The sequence below is a fragment of the Accipiter gentilis genome, chromosome 24 (assembly GCF_929443795.1).
Source record: "Accipiter gentilis chromosome 24, bAccGen1.1, whole genome shotgun sequence".
NCBI classification, from domain to species: domain Eukaryota; kingdom Metazoa; phylum Chordata; class Aves; order Accipitriformes; family Accipitridae; genus Astur; species Astur gentilis.
Window position 1 is genome coordinate 7,999,595 of NC_064903.1, and position 22,211 is coordinate 8,021,805.

Below are 22,211 nucleotides of genomic sequence, written 5' to 3' on the forward strand. Positions count from 1 at the left end.
GCTCCGCTCCGCTTCCCTCCTCTCCTCTCCTCTCCGCGCGGGTGAGGGGAGCGCTCCCCTCACAGCGCTCCCGGCAGCGGGGAGCGGCGCGGACGGGGCCGGGGCCCGGGCCCGGGCCCGGGGCCTGGGCGGGTTCTGAGTCCGGTGCGCCGCGGTCCCCGGCGGCCGAGCCGCGGCCTAGTTCCCGCACGTGGGGCCTGCTCCCCTCCGGTCACGCCCGGGCCGCTTACCGCCGCCGCCCGTTCTGTGCCCCGGCGGCTCGGCGAACACCGGCGGGGACGGCCCCGCGGCTTAGTTCCGCCGAGCCGCCCGCCATGCCGCCGCCGGAGCCGGAGGCGGAGCGGGTGCCGGAGTCGGTGCTGGAGCAGTGGCGGCAGTACAACGAGACCGAGCGGCAATGGGGGCTGCGCCGCCGCTTCATCCTCCGCCACCTCCACGGCTACCCCGGCGCCGCCATCGACCAGCTCCTCTCGCTCTCCGTCCTCTGGACCAACCACGTCTTCATGGGCTGCAGGTGAGGCCCGCCGGGGCGTCCCCCGGCACCGGGCCGAGACGGGGTGGGCTTGCCGGGGCCGGGGGGGGGGGGGGGGAGGCCGTGAGGTGGGCCCGGTGCCGGCCGTGAGGTGGGCCCGGGGCCGGGGGGGCGGCCCTGAGGGAGGCCCCGGGCCCTGAGGCGGCCGCCCGGGGTGGCCGTGGCGGTCCCCGGCCTCTCGGCCCCGCTGTCTGCCGGGGCCTGGCGCTGGCTGTCAGGCGTGGGTGTCCCGGCGTGGCCCGGTGGTGCTGGGCTGGATCCTTTTAAAAAGTAACGCTCAGGGGAGCTGGGGCTTCGGAAGGGGCCGGTGCGGGAGAAGTCCGGGTTCCTGGGCGGTTTTCGTTGCTCGGATACGCGTGGATTTGTTCGCGGCGGGGAGCGAGCTGCTGAAAAAGTGTAGTGTACGTGTGTTTTGAAAGTAGTTCTTGATGTCCCACCCCCGAGGACGCCTTCAGCACGTGGTGGTAAGCTTTTCGTAATTTAAGCGAGAAGAAGGTATCCCTCTGAGCGTAAAGCAGCCGATACAATCGCCTCGAAGCTCGGTCTTTCTGAGAGAAATAGGCCTGGTGAATGGAAGAGGTTTCCCTTCACTAGGATTACTCCTAACGTGCAGAAACTGCCGTACCGTAACTGGCAAGGTTGTGGAGATCTGCAGAAACCGTCACCCGTGGCCTGACAGACGCTTTTGCTGTTGTGATTATTTTTAACTGGACATAAGGCTTTAAAGACAGAAGCAACTGCTTAACGACTAACTTCAGCAAATTGTGCAGTGACAGAGGAGCTTGTAAACACTGAAAGAGGTATAGTTCGGCTTTATTAAAGTGGCTATCCCACAGCCTCGTTGGGGACTATTTTGTGTCATTTGTACAGAGCCAAGTCAACGTCTTTAAATGTAGAACTGCACGTTTTCTTATTTCTTTCTGGTCCAAGTACTAAACTACTCTGCTCTGCAAGCACCAAAATTGAATGTAGTTTTAAAACAGCTTCAAGTTCCAAAGCTCGAGTAGTATACTGAAATTGAGCATATCTTCTTCTTAAGATATAGTCTCTTTGGTCCATTAGCTCATCTTAATGTGTTTAGGCACTGTCTTAATGGAGCATCTTCTTTGTGATAGTGCTTTTGGGAATCAATGCAATAATATGGTTAGAGGGTGCTGATAGCAGAAGTGAAGAACTATGTGGCAAGATCTCAAATCCTAAAAAAATTATGCAATTTAAGCCTGTAAGTGCATATACTTTCCCTGATGAACATCTCTGCCTCCAACTCTCAAGGGAGACACAAGCAATAGATTTAGGCATGATGCAGTGCAGAGCGGTTATCAGTGAGGATGTTTCCCCAAAGCTTGTGTTGCGCACAAATGTGAACACACTGCACAGGCATGGTGAACACGCTGTGCTGTTAAAGAGCAGTCGGCAGCTTTACTTAGAGTTGTCTGGGGAAGTAACAGCTTTCTCTGGAACTGCCTTTTGCTGCTTGGGAAGAGCTGTTGTTGCTGTGTCAAGTGAATAACTTCAGATTTGGGGGGATTTTTGTTGTTTTAAGTTGGTTGGGTTTTGGTTTGGTGGGGGTTTTTTTGTTTTGTTTTTTTTTTTTTTAATGTTGATCACTTGCTAGCGAAAGACAACCTGTTTGTCAGAGTAAATAGAAATCAAGAGTCTTTGCTGATGTAATCTGAGGGAGTGTTCTTCTGGGGAGAATGCCCAGAAGGCTTAGAAAGCATGGCCTATGAGGAAGGAGTTAAGTAACAGGATTCATTTAGTTTAGGGGTGGATGAGAGAAGATGCACGTGTTCTCAGATGTGTTAAAGGTGGCTGCAAAATGGGGGGAAAGCATTATGCTCCAGAGCTACTGGGATCGGGATAAGAGGTAACGTGTTTAAGTCACACCAGGGAGACTTTAATTATGCATTGGAGGCATGGGATTCCTCTGCCTCCATGTGCAGTCTCCACACCTTGAGACTTCTAAGACCAGGTTAGACAAACACATGTTGGGACTGGTTGATCTTCCCCCCAGGCAGAAATCTGAGCCCCAAAACGTCTCCATCCTTTGTGAAGAAGAGTGACACATGTCAAATCTAACGCTGTTCTTGCACCCTGCTGGAAAAGGGCATCGTCCTTCATGTTCCCATCACAGGTAATGTACTCTTCTCCCTGTAAGCCAGAGAGAGGAATAGAGATTCCTACCCTTCTCCCATCTGGCTGCAGGAGGATGAGGGGATCACCACTGTCCGCCTCCATTTGATCCCTCTTGGCATTTTCTTCCCATGCAGGGTTCAACTGCCTCTCTGCTGGGGGCTGAGCTGTGCTCGGTACCTGCAGGTGAAGCAGGGACTGCAGTAGTGTGTGTTCAGGGTTCTCACCTAGTAGTTCAAATAGATCTAATTTCTGCCTGGCCCTCTGAATCAGGAACAAGAAGGGCATTTCTTGAGTGGAGAGTGAGTAGATTTCCAGAGCCCTCGGAACAGTAGTATTCAACAGCTGGTGCAAGTTATTGCAGCCCTAGCTGTTGGGACGGTTCTGGACTCCTGTCTGTGGGCAGTGACCTGATGCTTTTGACTTTTGAAGGTGAGCGCACCATGGAACAGGTACAAGATTGCTTTTTCTTCTTCCTGAACCATAGTGCAAAGCTGTCAGAGGCTAGTTTCAGGCCATGTTTGTACCTTCTCCTTGGTTAGAAAGATTTGGGTTTTTTTTTCTTGTTCAGCTTCAGCATGCCAATGGCTTGAAAACGTGTGAGAGATCCCCAGAGCAATGGAAAACTTAGATGGTTAGGGATGTAAGGCCAAGAGGGATGGGGTTGTACAGTGTGTGTCCTGCCTCTGTGGAACTGCGAGTGTGCTGCAGCAGGGTCAGGGATTGCACAGAGCTGGTTACAGCCACCTCACCTCTGTCCTGAATCAGGGATTTAAAACGTTTCAGTTACAGCTATCAAGCTAGAAATTAGTATGGCTTTTTAAAGAGTGGTCGATAAAGGCTGAGCAGTGCCTTTGTCATCTGACATCTGCGATTTCAGTATTGGTGACGTGCAGTCTGCGATTGCTGACCCAGACAAGACTTGGGTGTCAGTCAGTCTCTCCTGCGCTTAGTTCACTGAAGCTGTGATGCCCATGGAGAGTCCTCCTTCTCCATGCCTCTGTGTTCCTAGTAGCTCTGCCAAATGTTATATTTTGACAGATAATGTATTTAAGTTTAAAACACTGTCAGTTTGGTGGCTGCATGGTTTGTTATTCACAAATGGGTTCACTTAGAGCCAGGTAGCTTGTTAGCTGGTGTGCAAGCTGTCTGCTAGCACTGAACTAGCTACGGCATGAGGCCGGCGGTCAGGTCCCGTGTTAATACGCCAGAAAAATCAGGGGGAGCATCTCCCTTGCACCAGGTACTATGTCTCGGGCAGCTTTAGTTCTTGTTTTGCATAAAGCTTGTGTGTGCATGTGTGTGTGTTGCCCCTGTGGGACCAGCTCTAAAGTGGTTTGCTGTTGAATCTACACAGATATGGCTTGCAGGTCATGGAGAAGGTTCTCAAGATGGCTGAAGGCATCGATATCGGGGAAGTGAGGACATACGAGTTGGTCCCTAGCAGGAAGCTAAAAAGATACCACTCTCCATCTGACAGTGAGTATACCTGCCTGTGTGTCAAAGGAGATGCTTCCCTGTCACTGTTTGGTGGGCATTATTGGGAGCATGGGGACAACAGTTTGCCACGGAGCTGCCTCCGAGAGAGCCAGCATGGCAAACTGAAGAGAAGCAACCGTGATGTAATCTGCTAGACTGCAGCTGTTTCCCCTCCTCTGCCATGTTGTGGGGTGTGCATAATTCATTCAGAGTTCCCTTTATGCTTAAGAAAATATCATTTTTCATTGAAATTACCAAGTAATTGATTTTCGACACTGATAGTGGTAGGAATTGAATCTATGTAATGAAATATCTGTCTGCCCTTCTTCACTGTAGTGAGGGGCGATATTCTGACCTGAGAAGGGATTTTACATGTGCATGGAGATGTGGAGTTCAGCTTACTGACTTTGAGTTATGACCTGCCGGGAGCATTGTGGGGGAGAGGTTTATTTTCTTTTTTTTTTCTTTTGCCCCCCCCTCCCTACTGGGCCTGGAAGAGTCCCGCATATGTCAGCCCACTCCCATGGTCTCAGGGGCTGATGTTCCAGCTGTAGCTTTTTCCAGTGGAGGAAATGCAGCAGGAAGAGAGGGCTGGCAGTTCAGTGGCTCCATCCGCTGGCTCCTCTCCTCCAGCACCTTCAGAGCTCCCTGCCCTCTCTCCGGAGGTGTGCAGCTGCAGGTTGTGGATGCGAGCAGGCAGGCCCTTGCTTTGTGAGGCAGCGTCAGTCAGTAGTTTGGCTGTTTAAAGCACAAATAGTCAGACAGCGCAGGACTCCTCTAGGCTTGGATATATCCCTAGCTCTGCCAAAGTTTCTTCCCTTACTTTGACACCCAGCAATTTTTCTGTGCTTCCGTGGGCCAGCTGCAAAATTGAGGAAAATGCTGCTTTTCTCTCATGTTTTGTCTGTCTCTCAGGCAGCAGCTCTGAGGGGTGGCGTTCTCTATTGCACATTACACAGACAGCATAAAGAGTTGTTTTGCTGGTGAGAGCCTTTAGATGCTGCTGCAGTGCAATCATCAAAATACCAAACGGAGCAAGAAATGTAAACCTTGCCATAATTCATGAAAACTGACAGCCAAAGGATTTAACGCATGCGTATGAGCTTTGTCACCTGATTTAAATATGTTTATGCTGTATGCGAAGTGGTTTTTTCATCTGCAATGAACTAGGCTATGATAAATATAGTATGGTAGTGTGATGTCTAGACAGATGTGTTGCCTGACCTATATTACGGTTGCATATATTGGCATTGGATTAGACAGCTCATTCCAAGGCACTGAGGTGGCCTTTTGCTCCCTGATGGAATTACACACATGTACTACTTCAGGGGGCTACATCTTTCACAGGAGAAGTCTTGTATAACCATCTTTTAGATGTAACATATTTGCTTATCAGCTATTTGATTCTCAATTTCTGCAGCAGCTGTGCATATCAGAATATTCTGCCTCATTTGCATTTCTTCTGGCTAGGAAACAAGAGGTCTACCAGTGATGTGTAATGGGCCCCCCCAGCCACTGCAGCTGTCGCCTGAGGTTTGGGCAGATTTCTCCATGTTTGGTGTCCTTTAGCCAAGCATAGTTACATTTACAGAAAATATGCTTCTATTAATGCTGCCATTAACAGCCCTTTGTGTTTTGGAAAGGAGGGTTCAGTATCACTGCGTTCCTCCATCAAATGAGAAGACCTGAAGGTAAAGTAGTTTATCTGAGATCAGCCTGCAAGCCTGCGGCAGAGTCAGAGCTGAGGCTCTAGTCCCGCTCTGGAGTTCTGTCTTATTGGCCATAGTATTTACTTGTGTTGGTAGCTTTGAATGGATTAACTTCAGAAATGACTGGATGGGTTCAGTGGGCAGTGTTGGGGGGCAGAGCAAGCAATTTGGACCTAGAATCCACATAACTAAATACGTAGAGATTTTTGTGTGGTAATTGTGGAGCTGGAAATACCATTGTAGTGACCTGTGCAAGAATGAGTGGTCTTATTTGATCAATTCTGAGTATCTTTGGAAAGAAACCTTCTGGTTTGTGGCAAAGAAGTGGAAATCTTATGTTCAGAGCCTGCAGGTTCCTCCTGGAGATTACTCTGTGAAAACATTTGTCTCCCTGTCATAGCATATATTGGTAATTTTGTCATTTTCTTTCACTCTGTAGGTCCAGAGCTGGAAGAGATTCCCGAGCCACCCAAAAAGATGGTCCCCAGGTTCCGGGTGCGACCACGTTTTGAACCCATACACTTTGTCACCAGTGCTGAGAAGGATGACAAGAAGGAAGATTCTCTGGATAACCAAATGCAGGAGGTGAACCAGGAGGCAAATACAAACAGCATAGCGCAGCCAGCTGAAAATTGTACAAATTCTTTTGTGAGTGCACGGGAGGCAGACCCCCAGCTCTCCAACTCAGCTGGGTTTGGCTTTGCAGGCCAGGCAGCAGCAGCCAAGAAGGCTGTCAGTAGTATGGACTCTACCACAAGCAGCGTGTTGCAGGTGGCAGTTTCTCCTGCAGCTGTCCAGTCTGCATCAGAGACTTTCCCTCCGTCGGCTATAATGCTGAAGCAGAGTTTTATCGAGAAACTGTCAGCAGCTATCTGGAAAAATCTTGCAAACCCAGATGCAAACACTGGGACCGATAAAATTAACTATACGTATCTTTTGACACGTTCAATTCAGGCATGCAAGACAAATCCTGAATATATTTATGTTCCTCTGAAAGAAATTGCCCCTGCTGACCTCCCCAAGAGCAAGAAGCTCTTAACAGATGGCTTTGCTTGTGAGGTGCGATGTCAGAATGTCTACCTGACCACCGGTTACGCCGGCAGCAAAAACGGATCCAGGGATCGAGCCGCGGAGCTGGCAGTCAAGCTGCTGAAGAAGTCTGTGGAAGTTAGAGTTGTTCAGCGGAAGTTCAAACATACCTATCACGAAGACTTGGTGGTGTGCGAGGCAGGCGTGAGTCGCCCAGATTTCCCTCCTGCTCTCAAACCTCATGAGGAGTTCGTAGTTGCCAACAGGGACTGTGTCCCAATGCAGCCTGGTACTGAATCTGTAAAAGGTTCCACTAATACCAACAAACACTGGACTAGTTTCGTCCTCACAGAGAATGCCAGTGACGCAATAGGAATACTTAACAATTCTGCCTCATATAACAAAATGTCTGTTGAATACAAATATGAATTAATGCCCAACCGCTCGTGGCGTTGTCAAGTGTATCTGCAAGATCACTGCCTAGCCGAGGGATTTGGCACTAAAAAGACCAGCAAGCACGCAGCAGCTGAGGAGGCATTGAAAATTCTGCAGAAGATGCAGTCAAATATAGCAGCCATCAAAGTGACCCAGGTTCAGAAAGTGGGCTGCTCGTCGCGGGGCTCCGGAAGGAAGAAGGACCTGAAGGACCTCGTGGTTTATGAGAACTCCAATAATCCAGTGTGCACGCTGAATGACACCGCCCAGTTCAACAAGATGACGGTGGAGTATGTCTTTGAAAGGATGACTGGCATGCGATGGAAATGCAAGGTGCTGCTTGAAGATGAATTCATCGCAGAAGCAGTTGGAGTGAAGAAATCTGTCAAGCATGAGGCAGCAGAGGAAGCTGTGAAAATCCTCAAAAAGACTCAGCCAACTGTTGTTAATAACCTGAAGAAAGGCACCGTCGAAGACGTCATCTCCAGAAATGAGATTCGGGGTCGATCAGCGGAAGAGGCTTTCAAACAGAAGATCAAAGAAGACAATATTGGGAATCAAATTTTAAGAAAGATGGGCTGGACAGGTGGTGGCCTGGGGAAAGATGGTGAAGGAATTAGAGAGCCTATTTCAGTGAAGGAGCAGTTTAAAAGGGAAGGACTTGGGCTTGATGTAGAAAGGGTGAACAAAATCGCTAAAAGAGATATTGAAGAGATCATTCGAAACTATGCACGCTCAGAAAGTCACATTGACTTGACTTTCTCTAGAGAACTGACCATGGATGAGCGGAAGCAGATACATCAGATTGCCCAAAAATATGGTCTTAAAAGTAAATCTCACGGGCAGGGGCACAACAGATACTTGGTGGTAAGCAGGAAGCGGCGCAAGGAGGATCTGTTAGACCAGCTGAAGCAGGAAGGCCAGGTTGGGCATTACGAGCTTATTATGCCTCAAGCAAACTGAGGTTAGGCGTCCCATTTTACCAGAGACTGAGCTTCCTAGATACTCGATTAAAGAAAGAGATGCTGCATTTTTCTTGTTGTGGGTTATATTAACGTTCAAGTCTTTCACTTCGTTAATATAATTTCTAAAATGTTGTTAGACGTTTAGAACTGACCAGGTTCTGTTCAAGTATATTAGCACAACCCAAAAGCAGTAGTGCTGTTACTGTATGTGTCTTTGATATTACTTGTTCCTTCACATTTTAATAGTTTTGTAATAGCAAAAACACATGTCCAACAAGAAGGAATTTGACATCATTTAAAATCATAGTTCCCTTATTCTTCTTGACCAAGGAAGGAAAAAAAAAATGCCTTTTTTTTTTTTTTTTAAATAAAATAATAAAAAGCAAAGGAAATGCAGTGTGGGGAAATAAACCTGTATGTAAAGTTGGTATTAATGACAATAAAAATAAAGTTTTATTTCTGGAAAAAAACCCACAGGATTTGTCACACTTTTTAAGTGTGAAAATGCGTTTATTCTTGAGAAATATGCATAGTGAGGTCTTGTCTCTGCTGTGTACGTATGTAGAGAGATGTCCTTGACCAGTTTAACAGTACAGTTTGATTCATAGATTTCTACCTTGGGTCTCCCATACCGAGAATTCCTGAATGCACCTTAATCATCACTGTATCCGACTGAGATAATTTCAGTGCGTTTTTACCTTGCAGCACTGCTTGACATGTGCAGATACCATGGTGAAGTGTGAAATATAAAAACTGGAGGTAAACGCGGAGCCCACGCTCAAAGATGCTCATGTAGCTTGTGGGGACTGTTATATAACTTATTTTTTTTACTTTGAATATAAGCTCTTTAATCCTGAGCAAAGTCAAATCTGTGCCTAATTATTTCTCTGCTCCATTACTGTACCTGTGCTTGTGTACGTTGAGGGCGATTCGCAGGTAAACTTCCTGGTGTTGCTCCAATGTGTGATGCGAGTGCGACATCTCTCCAGGACTGGCACGCGCTGCCGGGAGGCCGGAGCGCTTCTCGCTGGGGAAGCAGAGTCCGACCTCCGCCCTGTTCCGCCGGCAGTACCGCAGGACACGGTGCTTTGTGAGCCTTGGAGGAACGCTCTCTTCGTGCTTGGAAAACATAGAGGTTTGGAATTGACCTTGGAAGAGCCAAGAGTGAGATGTGCCTAGAGGCGCTGGGTTTTTCTGTCACCAGTAGGGTGATGACTCTAGCACAAAGCTGGTCCTAATGAAGTATTTCTTTTTTTTGTCTGTTCTGTTGCCTTGTGTCTTGGTTATTGCTTTTGGTTTTCTGCTGCCTGTATGTGCCTCTCCATCTTTTTATGTTGTCCTCTAGCTTTTTTTCCCACCTCCTGCTCTCTTTCTAAATGCTCTCAGCACTGAGGAGGGGGTGACTGACCTCTACTGATGAAGCAGAATATCCTGGTGATGTGCAGTCAGAGGCATTTCCATCCCCACAGTGTGAAAAGGAGGAGGCTGCCTGGCAGGTAAGACTTGCTCAGGAAGAAGAGAAGGAGCATTCCCTCCTCTCTTTGCCTGGCTGGCTGCAGCACAGCTTCTGCTTAGCCTGGCCTTCCAAAATAAAAGCATGCTGCTGCTGTCTCTGTAGAAAAATAATCTGGCAGTTAATTCTGGAAGTATGTTGGTTTTGTTGTTTGGTTTTTTTTGTGTGTGCGCTATTCCCTCTCTCAACTTCTGAATGCTGGGCGCTAGCAGATGGTGATGTAGGTGTGGAAGAAGCCTGGTCCTTTCTAGGCAGATACTCCTGCAAGAAGGAGTTGCAGCTGCCCCCTCCCTAACTTGGATATGCAGCAAGTCTTCAAAGTGTGGTGGTGCTGAGAAAAGCAGCGAGAGCACCACTGCAGTATTTGGGATGAAAAAAATGCCTCTTGGTGGCAGGGGGATGGCTGGCTAAACATAACGGTGTCTCAACAGGGCTAGATGTCTGGCTTGAGCCTGTGCAGGGCGCTGCTTTTCCTCTCCAGGGTGCCCGTTTCTGCCGAGGGCAGTACCTCTGTGCAGGACCCGTCTGTTGCCTTCCTGTTTGGTGAGTGGCTGTAGGGTTGGAGGACTGGGCGTTACCTGTTTGAGCTAAAGAATTGCCAGCCTCGCCACCTCCGCTGTGGTTATGTAGCCATAAGGTTTCTGGAGAGCCAGTACGTGGTTTAAAATTACATTTGTGGATGAAGGCCTTACCTAAGAGGGGTGCAAAGGTGAGGTGGGGTTTTTGCAGTTTGTTTCTGGCTGCCTTAAGAGCCTACTCCATCCTTTTTCTTTTTACTGACTAGCAGGACAAATACAAAAAAAATGGAGTGACTGAGGAGAGGTTCAGTGACGTTAGAGTGACTTGGAGGTTCTGCTTGCAATAGCTTGGCTAGTACAGGGGCAATGGTTGAGATGATACTCTTGGTTGGCTTCAGTCATCCCTATCAACACAGGTGGTGGGGCTAGATTTTGCTTATTTGCACTGGTCTATAACAGTGGGCACAGCTAAGGTGCTCATTGCTCGACTGGCTCTGACTTGGGGAAGTCTTGCACAGGGAATGCTTAAGAAACAAAAAGACCATTACTTGAGGCAGACTCACTCTGTCCTGCCTTCTCCACGCACACGCAAGAGATTGCCACATCTGGCCCATATCAGGGTCCAGATAAGACACTCTGTCCTTTAAGAAAATGAGCAAGTGTAACACTTCAGGGGTAAAAGGCTGCTCCATGTAAGATGAAAGGCCCGTTCAAGGTTATGAGCTGTTACTGCAGCAGGTATAAATCCCGATTTAATTTTTTGAAAGAGCCTGGCAGCTTCTAAATTGCTAAGCAGCAGTACCAGCTTTTGTTATGTGTCAGTCATTTTAAATCCTGTTCTCCTCCTTATAAGACAGAAAACCTAAATGTGATTCCTCTATCAATTCATTACTACACCTCTTAAGTTGCTGTAACTAACACGTTATCACAGGCTCCAATTTTGTCAATGGTTCACTCATAGGCATGACGTGGCCCTGAGCTTCCTGCAAGTGCTTTTTTTTGCCAAGACTTGTGTCTGTTTCTCCACTTTGCTAGTTAGTTGATCCTGGCCTGTCTTTCTTCCTTTGCTGTCTCCTTCTGGCTAGAAGGGCCGAGTTTATTCTCCCTGCACTACACCTGGCAGAGCTTCTGCCCAAGCATAACAACTCCTGCCCAGAAGGTTAGGAAGTATTTCACCATCCTGCTGTAATAGAGTCTACCTGGAGCTTGGATCCCACAGCAGACTCCTACCCTCCCAGTTAAAATAACCACAGTTATACACCTCTTGCCTATTTATACAATAAGCACTAAGGTTACACTTTATTTACAACTTTTGAAAAATGTACAGTTTCTTACATGGGTTACTTGTGCAAAGTTAAACTTCTCAACTAACAGACCAATGTGCACACAAAAGACACTGGAACAGTGGACAACACAATTGTAGGTTTCATCCCACACTGCTGCTTAAGGTACTGTATCCAAATGTACAAACTTAGCCTTACAAAAAAAGTGAGTCTGGACTTACAAATGTTTTTTTTCAGTTGAAAAAATACTTTCATAAAACTGAAGGGAAACTAACCCAAGCATGCAGCAGTAGCTCACACAAACCACACAGTCATCTACAAAGAGCAGAAACTGCAGAGACTCAAGTGCCTACCCCGTACTTTATTCAAACTTTCCACAAGGCTAAGTTGGATTCCAAAGAACTTATCTTTCTCAGCTAAAGATAAGGGGCAGGAAAAAGACGCTGAAGGAGAGTAATTCCACCACTGGAACACTTCAGGTTTTACCTCTTCCTTATTGTGGAAGGACCTTTGCTCAGAGTACCACAGCTCTACCTGGTTTTGTCCAGTAATGCCTCAGTGACAGGACTATAGAAACTTATTGAAGCAGTCGCTGTAGGCACATCCTTTAAAATAACAAAAAAAAAGGGGGGGGAGGGGTTGTTTCTCACCCTCAGCAAGATCAAAATACCACAACTGTAGAGATTTATGTATATCTGTACATAAATCTTGCATGTGAAGTGCAGAAGTAACTAGCATTCCACAGTCTTACTAAATATTTGAATAGGAATCAATTTAAGAGTTGGTTTTTTTCCATGAGTAAGGAGTTGATAAACCAATACAAAAGGGAAACGAGAGGTTATTTCTTCACTCAGTACTTACAAATGCAGTGGGGTCTAAACCAAGAGGTAAATGACCAGCCTGGACACATCAGCACTTTAGTTAATATCAGTTAAAAAATGTGTATGTATATAAACATCCCTTTTATCAAGCTACACATAAGCATCACTGTGTATAACACAATTACAATTAAAAGCTTAGTGTACACTACAGAAATGCACAATACTGCCCTAAGACTGGAGAGGGACCACAGAAAATGAATTCAGCATCAGTAACTCTTTTGCAAGTAACCCAAGTACAGAACACTTGACTTCAAAGTGGGTGCTTTCTGATGTCCAAGGAGAAGAAGCTTCAGCAAGGGAGGGTGGCAACAGCACAACAGCTATTCTGCTTTCAAAGTAAATGCTAGGAGGAAAAAGATGACTCGGACACTTTGTTTATTTTCCTCATCAACAGAGTGTTCATTTGCATCATCCTGGGTCAACAGTCACGCCAGCTCTGTTCTACTATTGCAGAAACCCGTTTTTCATATTCCCGCTTATTCTCTTGGTATAGCTGAGCTGCCTGGCTGTTTGCTGGACTGTTAGGATTTGGCTCATCCAATAGAGACTGCACGAAGAGAAAAAGATTCTTAGGCACTTGAAAGTAAGCATAGTTTTCCAACATAATCCTTAAACTATCCCTCCTAGTGAGAGTGCAGAAGTTCATCTAGATACAGGTAAGGTACACTGCATTATTCCAGGTGTTACTGGAATAATGTTACTGGAAGCTTTCGCTATCTTAGCAGTGCAGCTGACTCTTTAATTGACAGCCAAGCAGCAACACCCAAGCAGTGCAATGGCTGGATGGGTCCTTTCAGTGACCACCTCCTGTCACTGTCCGGTCAATTTCCATGTGGGAAGTATTCATACTTTAGCAAATATCAAGGTATAGCTGCTATACTGGCTATTGGAAGAAAAACAAAACAAAACAAAAAACCCAAACATGTTTCCTGAGCTGTTTTTGTCAAAGCATCCTAATTTCATTCTGCTTTTTCATGCAAAGTTCTTTTTACCTGTATGGATGTTAAGATGGAGGAGACATCATAAGTAGGACTCCAACGATTCTGAAGAATATCCAGACATATACTACCATCTGCATAGACTAGAAAAGGTTCAAGAAGAATGGCTTAAAACAGAAGTTGTAGAGCTACTGACAAACACTACCAAAATCGGTAGTGTCTGACATACTTAAATCCAGCAAACAAGCCTGGAGCTATGAAGAGGTGAAGCTTGTCACCAACAGCTGCCTGAGGTGTTTAAACTGGACCCCTGCTTATTCTTCAACATCAAGCTTCTCTGTGACGTTGTAACTACCACTATGGAAAACCATGAATAGATTTTAAGGCAAAAAAAAAATTAAACTACCCACAAGTGAACCAAATGAAGAACACAACTAAAAAGCTGTTTACACGTTAAGATTTTGCCAGAAAGTATCTACAACAGTGTCTAGTCACCCTTTTCAGGGCAGCTTTAGAAGAACCTTCCCTCAGTGCACTTTACCCACACATGTTTTCTTGCTACATTTTAAAGTTTCCAGTATTTCTTCACAAAGCTTATTACTTGTTTGGAGGCAAGGAATACGTCTCCAACCTCTACTTGCCAAGGAAGGGGATTTAATTAAATGATCTTACTATCACTGGTTATAGTTGGAAACTAGCACTACATTTCAAGGTATATCATTCTTACAGGCATCTCTGGGAAGTGATAAAAGACAACCACGTTCAGCAGTGTCATTATGCTATGTAAGTAGTATGTATAGACCAAAGTGCAAGGCACTGCTATTTAAGTACAAAATATTCTTCTGTAAGGTTTAACAACAGGCAGTACGAGAGAGAAGAGTGTCTCATCAATACTGTGCTGTAACACCTGAAAGGTAAGAGGGTCCTTTTATTGCCCCTTTCACTTCAAGCCTGAGCACTGCTCACATATTCATCCTTACCAACCTCAGTGGAATTTTGCTAGCTTATTAGATAGTGAAACTTTTATAATAAATAGACCTTTTTCTACAGCACTGTAGCAAGCTATAAAAACACCACCACCACTACAACCAACCCAAGCAAACAAAAAAAAACATTGTCTAAGTACTTACCATTGGGATGAAACATTTTAGAGACAAATCGAACAGTAGGTGGCTTATTCGGATATTCTTCTGTGAATTCTATTGTGAGTTTGAAAGTTCCTGGAGTTAAAAGAGAGACAAGTAACCTTTATTCAGAATGAATTTACACAAGGGATGAGTAAGTAGCATCCCTCCACAAGCACAAACTGATACTATTGTGCTCATACATGCATGTTAGATATGGAATACGGATTGCTCAGTCCTACAATGATTCTTCTACTCTCTTTGGAGTTAATCATTAACTCTGAAGTCCTAGACAGTACTGGTGCGAGGGTTTCTCCTATGACTTTACCTTTACTGCCAAAACCACCACCCCAGTCAAAAGGTTTGTGTAAGGAAATAAATCTGCCCTTCCACAAAGCCTAATCCCAGGGCACTGCAAAAAACAACCCAAGCGGGTGTATAACCAGCTGTGTAACAGGCCATGATTTAATAAGTCCTAGAGACTGGAACATGCTATCATGACCAGGACCTTCTTATTTATTTCCTGTTTAAATTTCAAGAAAATACATTTCTATCAGCAACTGTAAGGTAATCAGGTCTTATTGTAATATTGAAAGCAGCATCCAAATCAGACACTTTAAAATAAAAATCTGATCATTTACTTCACACTAACTAGTCTTTCTTTGAGAAAGACTGATTAAGCAGAAACAGAAAACTGTGTAGTTAAGTCCCAATCCAATCATTTTGACAGCCTGCACCAACATAAGTTATTTTAGCCCTTCTCCTCAGGCTATGACAATCTGAGAGTAAGAAGTCTGTCAACTAAATTGCATAAATATGGGTCCAAGGGACTAAGCACTGCTAGTGATTCAGATCAGTAACTAAGGAACTCTACATACTCCACTTCAAAACATGCAAGCTTCTCTTTACCATGCTATCACCTCAGACCAACCAGTCTGGGAGGTAGTTCATGAAGTTCCTGGGTATGCCCAGAGAGAAATATCTGCAGCACCTTCCTATAAATATAGAGCTTTCCTATAAAAGGAATGTACCTTACAGTAATAGCTGTAACAAGCTGGCAGGGCAGACATACTACCTTTTTTGAAAAGGCATTCTTACGTATCAGTGACAAGTTTCCCCCCCCTCCCAACACTCAGTGCCCAAATTAAAACTCAGTGGCCGATATGAAGTTCATCCTTGTTTCCTACTGTGAGGGAGTTTTCCAGCACTACTATAATTAATGTAATCCTTTGTGTGGCTGGCAAACATGTGCCAACAGCTGGTGGCCAGAGAACAGATTTTTCAACCCCTTCTTTTTTTTCAGATCAGCAATGACCTGCAGTATTTCCCAGGGACTCCTTCCTTTATAAGGAGATAAACTATAACATTGAGTTACAAGAAGTGAAGGTCATTGCTTTGACATTCCAGTTTGCATACAGTACAGATGCTTCAGAGCTTTTCTGTACAGCAATGGGAAGTCTCGACATCCTAAAAATAAGTTTTTGCATGTTTGTTAATTATTAGCAGCCTAAGAACGTAAGAGCAGAGAGCCAACAGCATGCTATCTTGCTGTAAAACAAAAGGAACAAGAGTAGTAAAGATTGTTCAAATTAGCCCAAGTCTGCAGTGGGGCTTCAGAGCTTTACTCCAGCTAATCCAGAGGCACAGAGCCAGATCTGAGATGAGTTTGAAAGCCAGCACTGAAAAGTTAGTAACAACTTCTACCAGCTGTGAACATCAGCTCAGGACTACCCTTCCCTCCCTACACAGTGATGATCCCAAGCAATATTGGCCCTTTAGAATCAAACACTTAAGAGATTTGATTCTAAATCATAAAGATTCTCACAGCTCTCCCTGCCCCATTTCTGGTTCTCAGTAGCCTTCTTATGAAGTAGGAAAGCAGGCGCTTTGTGCTGTGGAAGAGTGACTAAGCAAGCAGTAGGCTGAAAACTGAGCACAAACCATCAAATAGCAGAGTTCAACAAGCATACTTGAGAAAATGAATGCTATTCTAGAACACTGACTGAAGTGGGAGCAGAGGGGACAGATATGATGGCCAAAAAGCGTTAACAAGGGCAGTTTGGTCCTAGAATCCATTTAAAACTACTGAAGCTATCTGTCCCACCAGGGACAGGACAGCATTACTTTTAACACAAATCTGAGCGAGTGGTTAGACGGCTTCCAGCTGGAGCATCTACCTACTCAAATTTCCAAGTCAAGACCCAAAGTGGCAATGGCTCTTTGAAAGAGCTCCACAGTACACAGCACCTCATTGCTGAACTTTCTATGAAAGGACAAATCCAGAGATTCAATGAACCAAAGTCCAAGGGTCACTCACACTTAAAAGTCCACACGAGTGAAAGAGGTATCACAATACACACTGCCTTCAGCGTCCAGTCTCTTCTGTCACTAATTTTAAAGCTTTCAACTGGTACTCCTTGCAACTTACCCTAGACAGCCAATTTTAAAACAGAAATTACCATATTCACTGCCATTATTGATATTAAGATCATCACTGATCTTAGTAGAACATTCACTTTTCTCTCTTGTACTTACTTACCTTGTTGATCTGTTTCCTCCTACCTCGGGACATGAGACTCTCACGTGGCTAACAGGGAGTCTTATCCATGACCTGTACGCTGGCCTGAGTAACCCCCGCCAGAGCAGCACCCACGTTCTTGCCAGGCCCTTCTCGCAGCAAGGAAGGAGAGCAGCCCCCTCTGTTCCGCTGTCCATAAAGCATGGATGATTTCTTCCTCTCCCATGTGAGAGTACAGAATCCATATTCCATAAGCAACAAGCCAACCATACATAAGGTAAATGCCTTGCTTTCTCAGTTCAAGCCTCCTCCACCATCACAGAAAGGCAGGATACTACAATAGCCCTGTTACTTAACTCCGTCCAAGCCAGGAATCCTGTACTAACCCAATATCATCCAGTTTCAGAGAAACAGGTCTGAAGGACTGGGAGAGCCTGGGTTTCCATCACTGTGACAGCACTACCACTTTAGATGCCACACACATATAGATTCATAGAAATATAGTGAAGGGCAGGATAAATAGCCCCGGGGTCCTACTGCAGACACCTGCAATCGAATCCTCTTAAACCAGAAGATGGAAGTTATGCTGCTGATCTAAATTAGTAGTTGCTCCTAGGCCGAGTCAGCCTGTGTGCCGAGTTGTGAAAACACCCTGTAAAGTCTGGGGGTGGAGGGGAGGGAGCGTTGTTAGCTGCATTATGCTGCACAGCAAGTAAACAAACATGTTTGAACTTAAGGTTTTCAGTTCAGACAAAGCTAAGAAACCTCAGAAGCTGCAATTGGAGAGGGGCCTCACCCGAATGAGGATGAAGAACAGTAATTCTCACAAAATTATTGAAATTAGTACACCTCTAGTTCAACAACAACCACAAAAAAATTCACAGGCTACTTTCACAAGAACCAAGGTATCTGAAGTCTTACAGTATCACCAGGAAGTGACAGAGCCTAAAAACGAAAGTACAAAGCAACTTCTGCCCTGCAAAGGCTTCCTGAAAAGGATTACAGAGCTCCAGCGTACCTCTGACTCATAAGGGCCTGCACAGTTACAAAGCAAGCCCAAACTAACAGCTCAATACTGTTAAATAAGAATTCCCTTAATTTCACCTACATTAAGCTAAACTGCATCTGAACTGTGCTACTCTACTCACTTAAAGGAAAAGCACAGCCGAGGCACCAATACACCCATATCTCTAGGCACCACTTAGTATTTTGTTATCTAGCACAATGCAAGATATGTCCCAGAGAAAAGGAGATAAGCATATCCTGCCACACAAGATATATCTGTTTTCCTGAGCGCATACTGTGAAAACGCACACTTTGCTATGAAAAGAGCAATCCATCACACACTAAGATTATATTATTAGATCAACCAAAGCAGCAGGACAGCAGTAGCAGACTCAAGCATCTGTTTGAACTTCAAACTGCTGTGAGTGCAACATGTCCAAAGTATAGGAGATAAAGACACAGTGCTGCCACAGTGGAAAGCACAGAGGAAATCAGGATGTCGGGGCTCTCAAAAGCAGTCTCCAACCTTCTGCAACTAAATGAAAATGTATGAAAAAAAGCCTTTATAGCATCTGTTAACCCCACACTGAGCTAAAGAGCCTGAACGTGGAAACAATCTCCATTTTAGCACACTGCAAGGAGATGGCTTTCTCCTCCAAACAGAGAATCATTCTATTAGGGGCAGTGCTTAGGCAGAAGCTAAGCAGCTCTAGCAACCCTCACAGAAGTTTAAGGGACCCCTTAGACTTTACAAGATGAGATAACAGAATACATTTAGTCTATCTCTTCTATTATGCGATGTTATGGAATACTCAAGTTCTAAACATTAGACTTCTGAAGGAGCCACTATAGCAAGTTTCTTAACTGATCTAATACGTTAAAAGAAGTAACTGGAGTCTCTGGAGTTTTCTTCGTCCTGAAATACTTAAAATCCTCAAAATCTTCACCAAAAAAAAAAAAAATCTGCAATTTACAGGCATGCCCACAGGTGCTACCTCCAAGGATAAACAGAGACAAAGGAGTTAGCCAAGAACAACATAAGAGTTAAGGAATTTTTCCTATGCTTTTGTCATGAGTCATGGAGATCTAGGATTAATTATAGCCTGCACTAAAAGTATCTTAAAAAAATGCATCACTGATTTCAGTTAGACAGTATTTCATGTCTAACAAGTTTTCACAAAGATGCTGAAGTATTCATACAGCATCAGTAAAGCTATAAAACACAGTAAGGCCAGACAGAAACTACTAGGACACCAGTATGTTACAACGACCTATTTAGTCAGCTTTTGAAGTTAGAAAGTCCTTTCAATCTTTAACCCTGAATGATACCGACTGTAGCAGAGTGAAGTAGATGCCAAGAAAAAAAAAAAAACACAAAACTCAAAAAATCTATTCTGAACTTCCTCAGACATTCAGCCCATTTCCTACTTCAGCTGACTCACGTCAGGACTTAACTCGCACAGCACTTCCAGCATCAAAAAAACCCAGAACTCAAACCAAACGACAATGGTCCTATACCAGCTTTTTGACAGTTCTCCAAATACAAGTGTCCCTAAAACCATGATCCAGGGTTCAACAAAAAAGCTTGGAGATCCTTAAAATGGTACATTAAATTAGGCTTAGGACAGTCAGATTTAGCTATTGCAAGCAAGCCCCTCCAAGCCAATTTGTATGTTTCTGTAAATCAACGTAGCAACCCACAAGCCCTTCTTGGAGTAGGATTAAAAAAAAAAAAAAAAAAAAAAATTTACTTAAGTCCAGCATACGGACGCGTGGTCAGGCGAATATGCACCCGTGCCCCTTCTCCGTCCCCAGGCCCACACCTGTTGCAAAGCCCACGGCAGGGACACACCAGGGCCGTGTCAAGCCGCAGCAGTTCACCCCGAGAAAGCCAAACACCGGGCCCGTACGCAGCCCCGCACTTACCGTCCTCGAAAGGGGTCCCCTCGGGCCTAGAGGAGGGAAGAAGCAGAGCACAGCGTTACCCCGCGGGCAGCCCGGCTCTCACACCCCCCAACCCGCCCCGGGAGGCGGAACGGCGCCGGCGGACCCCCGCCGCCTGCCGCCCCCGGCCCCCCGCCCCCGCCCGACTCACCCGAAGATGACGGCGTTCCACACCATGATGTTGTTCTCGGAGGGGGCCCCGCTCACCCCGGCCGGGGGATCCTCCTGCAGCCTGCGGGGCACAGGGAGGGCTGAGGCGCCGGCCCACCGCCGCCCCCCGCGCGGCCGGCGGCCGCCCCTGCGCAAACAGCGTAACCCAGGCAGGTAGCTACCCGCCCCTGCGCAAACAGCGTAACCCGCAGGCGGACGCCGTCGACCGGCGCTACGCAATCAGCGGAGCGCGCCCTACCCCGCCGCCATGTTGTGCTGCCCCCCCCCACCTCCTCCCCCTCCTCCCCCGGTAGCAGCCGGGCCCGTCGCCCTCCTCCCGCCCGCGCTCCCCTTTCCCCTCAGCCGGCGGCCTCGGTACCTCTTGAAGTCCCGCATGAGGCGCCTACGGGCCGGAGTGGACATGGCGGGCTCGGGGTTATAGATCACTCATACACTATCAGAGGGAGCACGGGGCGCCCAGAGACGGCGGCGGCGGCAGCAGCGAGCTCCGACTGAGGCAACGGCAGCGCTGACGAACAGGAGCGATCGCGGCCTCTACCACTCAGGCTGGTGCGGAGGGGGGGGAACGGGAGGGGAGGGGGGGGCCTGGGCTCCACCGACTCCTGCGCCGGCTGCCGGGCGATCCCGGGACGTACCAACGGAGCGGGGAGAGGGGGCGGAGCCGGATGTCGCTGAGCCCCCGGAGCAGCCTCTACCACCGCGGCGCGGGGGCGAGGAGGCGGTGCCTAAGGCCGGGGGGGGCTGTACCAACGGCCGTGGAGGGGGGGGGGGATGGTGGTGTGTGGAACGTGGCCTGTGACGTCACGGAGGGAGGCCAGAAATCCAAAACATCGCTCAGTACCCGGGACTGCGAAGAAAATTAATTCTGCCCCAGCCAAGACCAGCTTCAGCAAAAGACACGGGGAGGAAGACCCACCGCCTTTCACAGAAGCTGAAAGAAAATAACAAAAACACTGCTTTTCGTGGCCGCACTGCAAAGCTCCTGTCCTTGACCCTTCCCGCTCTTGCCTGCGCAATAAGGAACGGATGAGCTCATGGCGCTTCTCAGGAAGAGACTCTGTTCTGCGCCTTGCCTTTCGGTTCGCCAGAGGTGCCCGTTCGTTGGCAAGACAGACAGATGTGCCCATTACACAGGCAAGACAGATGTGCCCCTTGCCCAGACAAGACAGACAGACGTGCCTGTTACCCAGACAAGACAGACAGACGTGCCGCTTACCCAGACAAGACAGACAGACATGCCCGTTCCCCAGGCAAGACAGATGTGCCTGTCGCCCAGACAAGACAGAAAGATGTGTCCATTGCCCAGGCAAGACAGACAGATGCGCCCCTTGCCCGTACAAGACAGACAGACAGATGTTCCCATCGCCCAGCCGGTGGTGGAGGTGCGGGCAGAGTCCGAAACGGGGTGCAAAGGGAAACGCTGTGACCGGCTCCCCGCTCCCTACGGTTCGGAGCGCCTCCGTGCCGAGTTCAGCCTCGCTTCTTCGTTAAGAGGAACGACGCCAAGGCCCGAATTTTGCCGCTGTCATTCGCGTTTAACGCGCGACCACGCCGTGCCATCCCGCGCTCAGAAGCGGGGTGCCTGTACCCCCTCCGCTGCGCACCAACATCCCGCCCGCTTCCCCTTGACAACGTCCAAAAAAACCCCCGCCAAATAAAACCCCAAACCAACCCAAAAACACCCCAGCGGGGGGCATAGCGCCTTCAAAAACCTTCGCGGGCGGAGCCGAGCTGCTGCGGGGGCCGGGCCTGAGGAGAGGCCGGGCCTGAGGAGAGGGAGGAGGCCGGGCCCCGCCGCCGCCATGCCGAAGGTGGTGTCCCGCTCCGTCGTCTGCTCCGACACCCGGGACCGTGAGGAGTACGACGACGGGGAGAAGCCGCTTCACGTTTACTACTGCCTGTGCGGGCAGATGGTGCTGGTGCTGGGTGAGCCGCCGTGAAGGGAGCTGTTTGGGGGGTGGACGGGGACACAGGCCGCCGGCGCGGCGGGTGCGGGTGCCGGTGCCGCCGCCATCCTGTGGCCGCCGCTGTCCC

General features: G+C 47.4%; 3 protein-coding genes across 12 annotated transcripts in view; 2 read left to right on the top strand and 1 right to left on the bottom strand.

Moving 5' to 3' along the window:
- Positions 1 to 22,211, top strand: part of STEEP1 (STING1 ER exit protein 1) — a 58,785-nt gene that overhangs the window by 33,207 nt on the left and 3,367 nt on the right. Inside the window, exon 2 of the mRNA XM_049828200.1 lies at positions 21,969 to 22,103. Within this exon, the coding sequence (XP_049684157.1) occupies positions 21,980 to 22,103 (124 nt within the window). The 5' untranslated portion in view covers positions 21,969 to 21,979. The remainder of the gene's footprint in view (positions 1 to 21,968; positions 22,104 to 22,211) is intronic.
- NKRF (NFKB repressing factor) lies at positions 115 to 8,766 on the top strand. 9 transcript variants are annotated; one of them, XM_049828183.1, is made up of 5 exons: positions 436 to 514; positions 952 to 1,332; positions 2,547 to 2,666; positions 4,023 to 4,144; positions 6,293 to 8,765. In XM_049828183.1, the coding sequence occupies exons 3-5, from the start codon at positions 2,599 to 2,601 to the stop codon at positions 8,278 to 8,280; spliced, it is 2,178 nt and encodes a 725-aa protein (XP_049684140.1). In that variant the 5' UTR covers positions 436 to 514; positions 952 to 1,332; positions 2,547 to 2,598; the 3' UTR covers positions 8,281 to 8,765. The 9 variants fall into 9 exon arrangements, with proteins under 9 accessions (XP_049684139.1, XP_049684138.1, XP_049684141.1 ...); XM_049828184.1 differs by lacking the exon at positions 952 to 1,332 and having other exon boundaries at positions 426 to 514; XM_049828187.1 differs by lacking the exon at positions 2,547 to 2,666 and having other exon boundaries at positions 6,293 to 8,762.
- Positions 11,578 to 20,845, bottom strand: UBE2A (ubiquitin conjugating enzyme E2 A). Of its 2 annotated transcripts, none has more exons than XM_049828201.1 (6): positions 20,536 to 20,845; positions 20,158 to 20,238; positions 19,989 to 20,014; positions 14,546 to 14,635; positions 13,470 to 13,582; positions 11,578 to 13,024 (listed from the first exon to the last, which is right to left on the bottom strand). In XM_049828201.1, the coding sequence occupies exons 1-6, from the start codon at positions 20,577 to 20,579 to the stop codon at positions 12,896 to 12,898; spliced, it is 483 nt and encodes a 160-aa protein (XP_049684158.1). In that variant the 5' UTR covers positions 20,580 to 20,845; the 3' UTR covers positions 11,578 to 12,895. The 2 variants fall into 2 exon arrangements, with proteins under 2 accessions (XP_049684158.1, XP_049684159.1); XM_049828202.1 differs by having other exon boundaries at positions 13,470 to 13,558; positions 20,536 to 20,832.

What these genes read in the sequence shown, in the direction of transcription:
- NKRF (XM_049828181.1), top strand. Translation starts at nt 315, where the DNA reads ATGCCGCCGCCGGAGCCGGAGGCGGAGCGGGTGCCGGAGTCGGTGCTG. An exon ending in CACGTCTTCATGGGCTGCAG is followed by an intron (nt 515 to 4,022) that starts GTGAGGCCCGCC and finishes GAATCTACACAG; the next exon opens with ATATGGCTTGCAGGTCATGG. An exon ending in ATACCACTCTCCATCTGACA is followed by an intron (nt 4,145 to 6,292) that starts GTGAGTATACCT and finishes TTCACTCTGTAG; the next exon opens with GTCCAGAGCTGGAAGAGATT.
- UBE2A (XM_049828201.1), bottom strand. Translation starts at nt 20,579, where the DNA reads ATGTCCACTCCGGCCCGTAGGCGCCTCATGCGGGACTTCAAGAG. An exon ending in CTCATGCGGGACTTCAAGAG is followed by an intron (nt 20,239 to 20,535) that starts GTACCGAGGCCG and finishes TGTGCCCCGCAG; the next exon opens with GCTGCAGGAGGATCCCCCGG. An exon ending in GGGGACCCCTTTCGAGGACG is followed by an intron (nt 14,636 to 19,988) that starts GTAAGTGCGGGG and finishes TTTTAACTCCAG; the next exon opens with GAACTTTCAAACTCACAATA.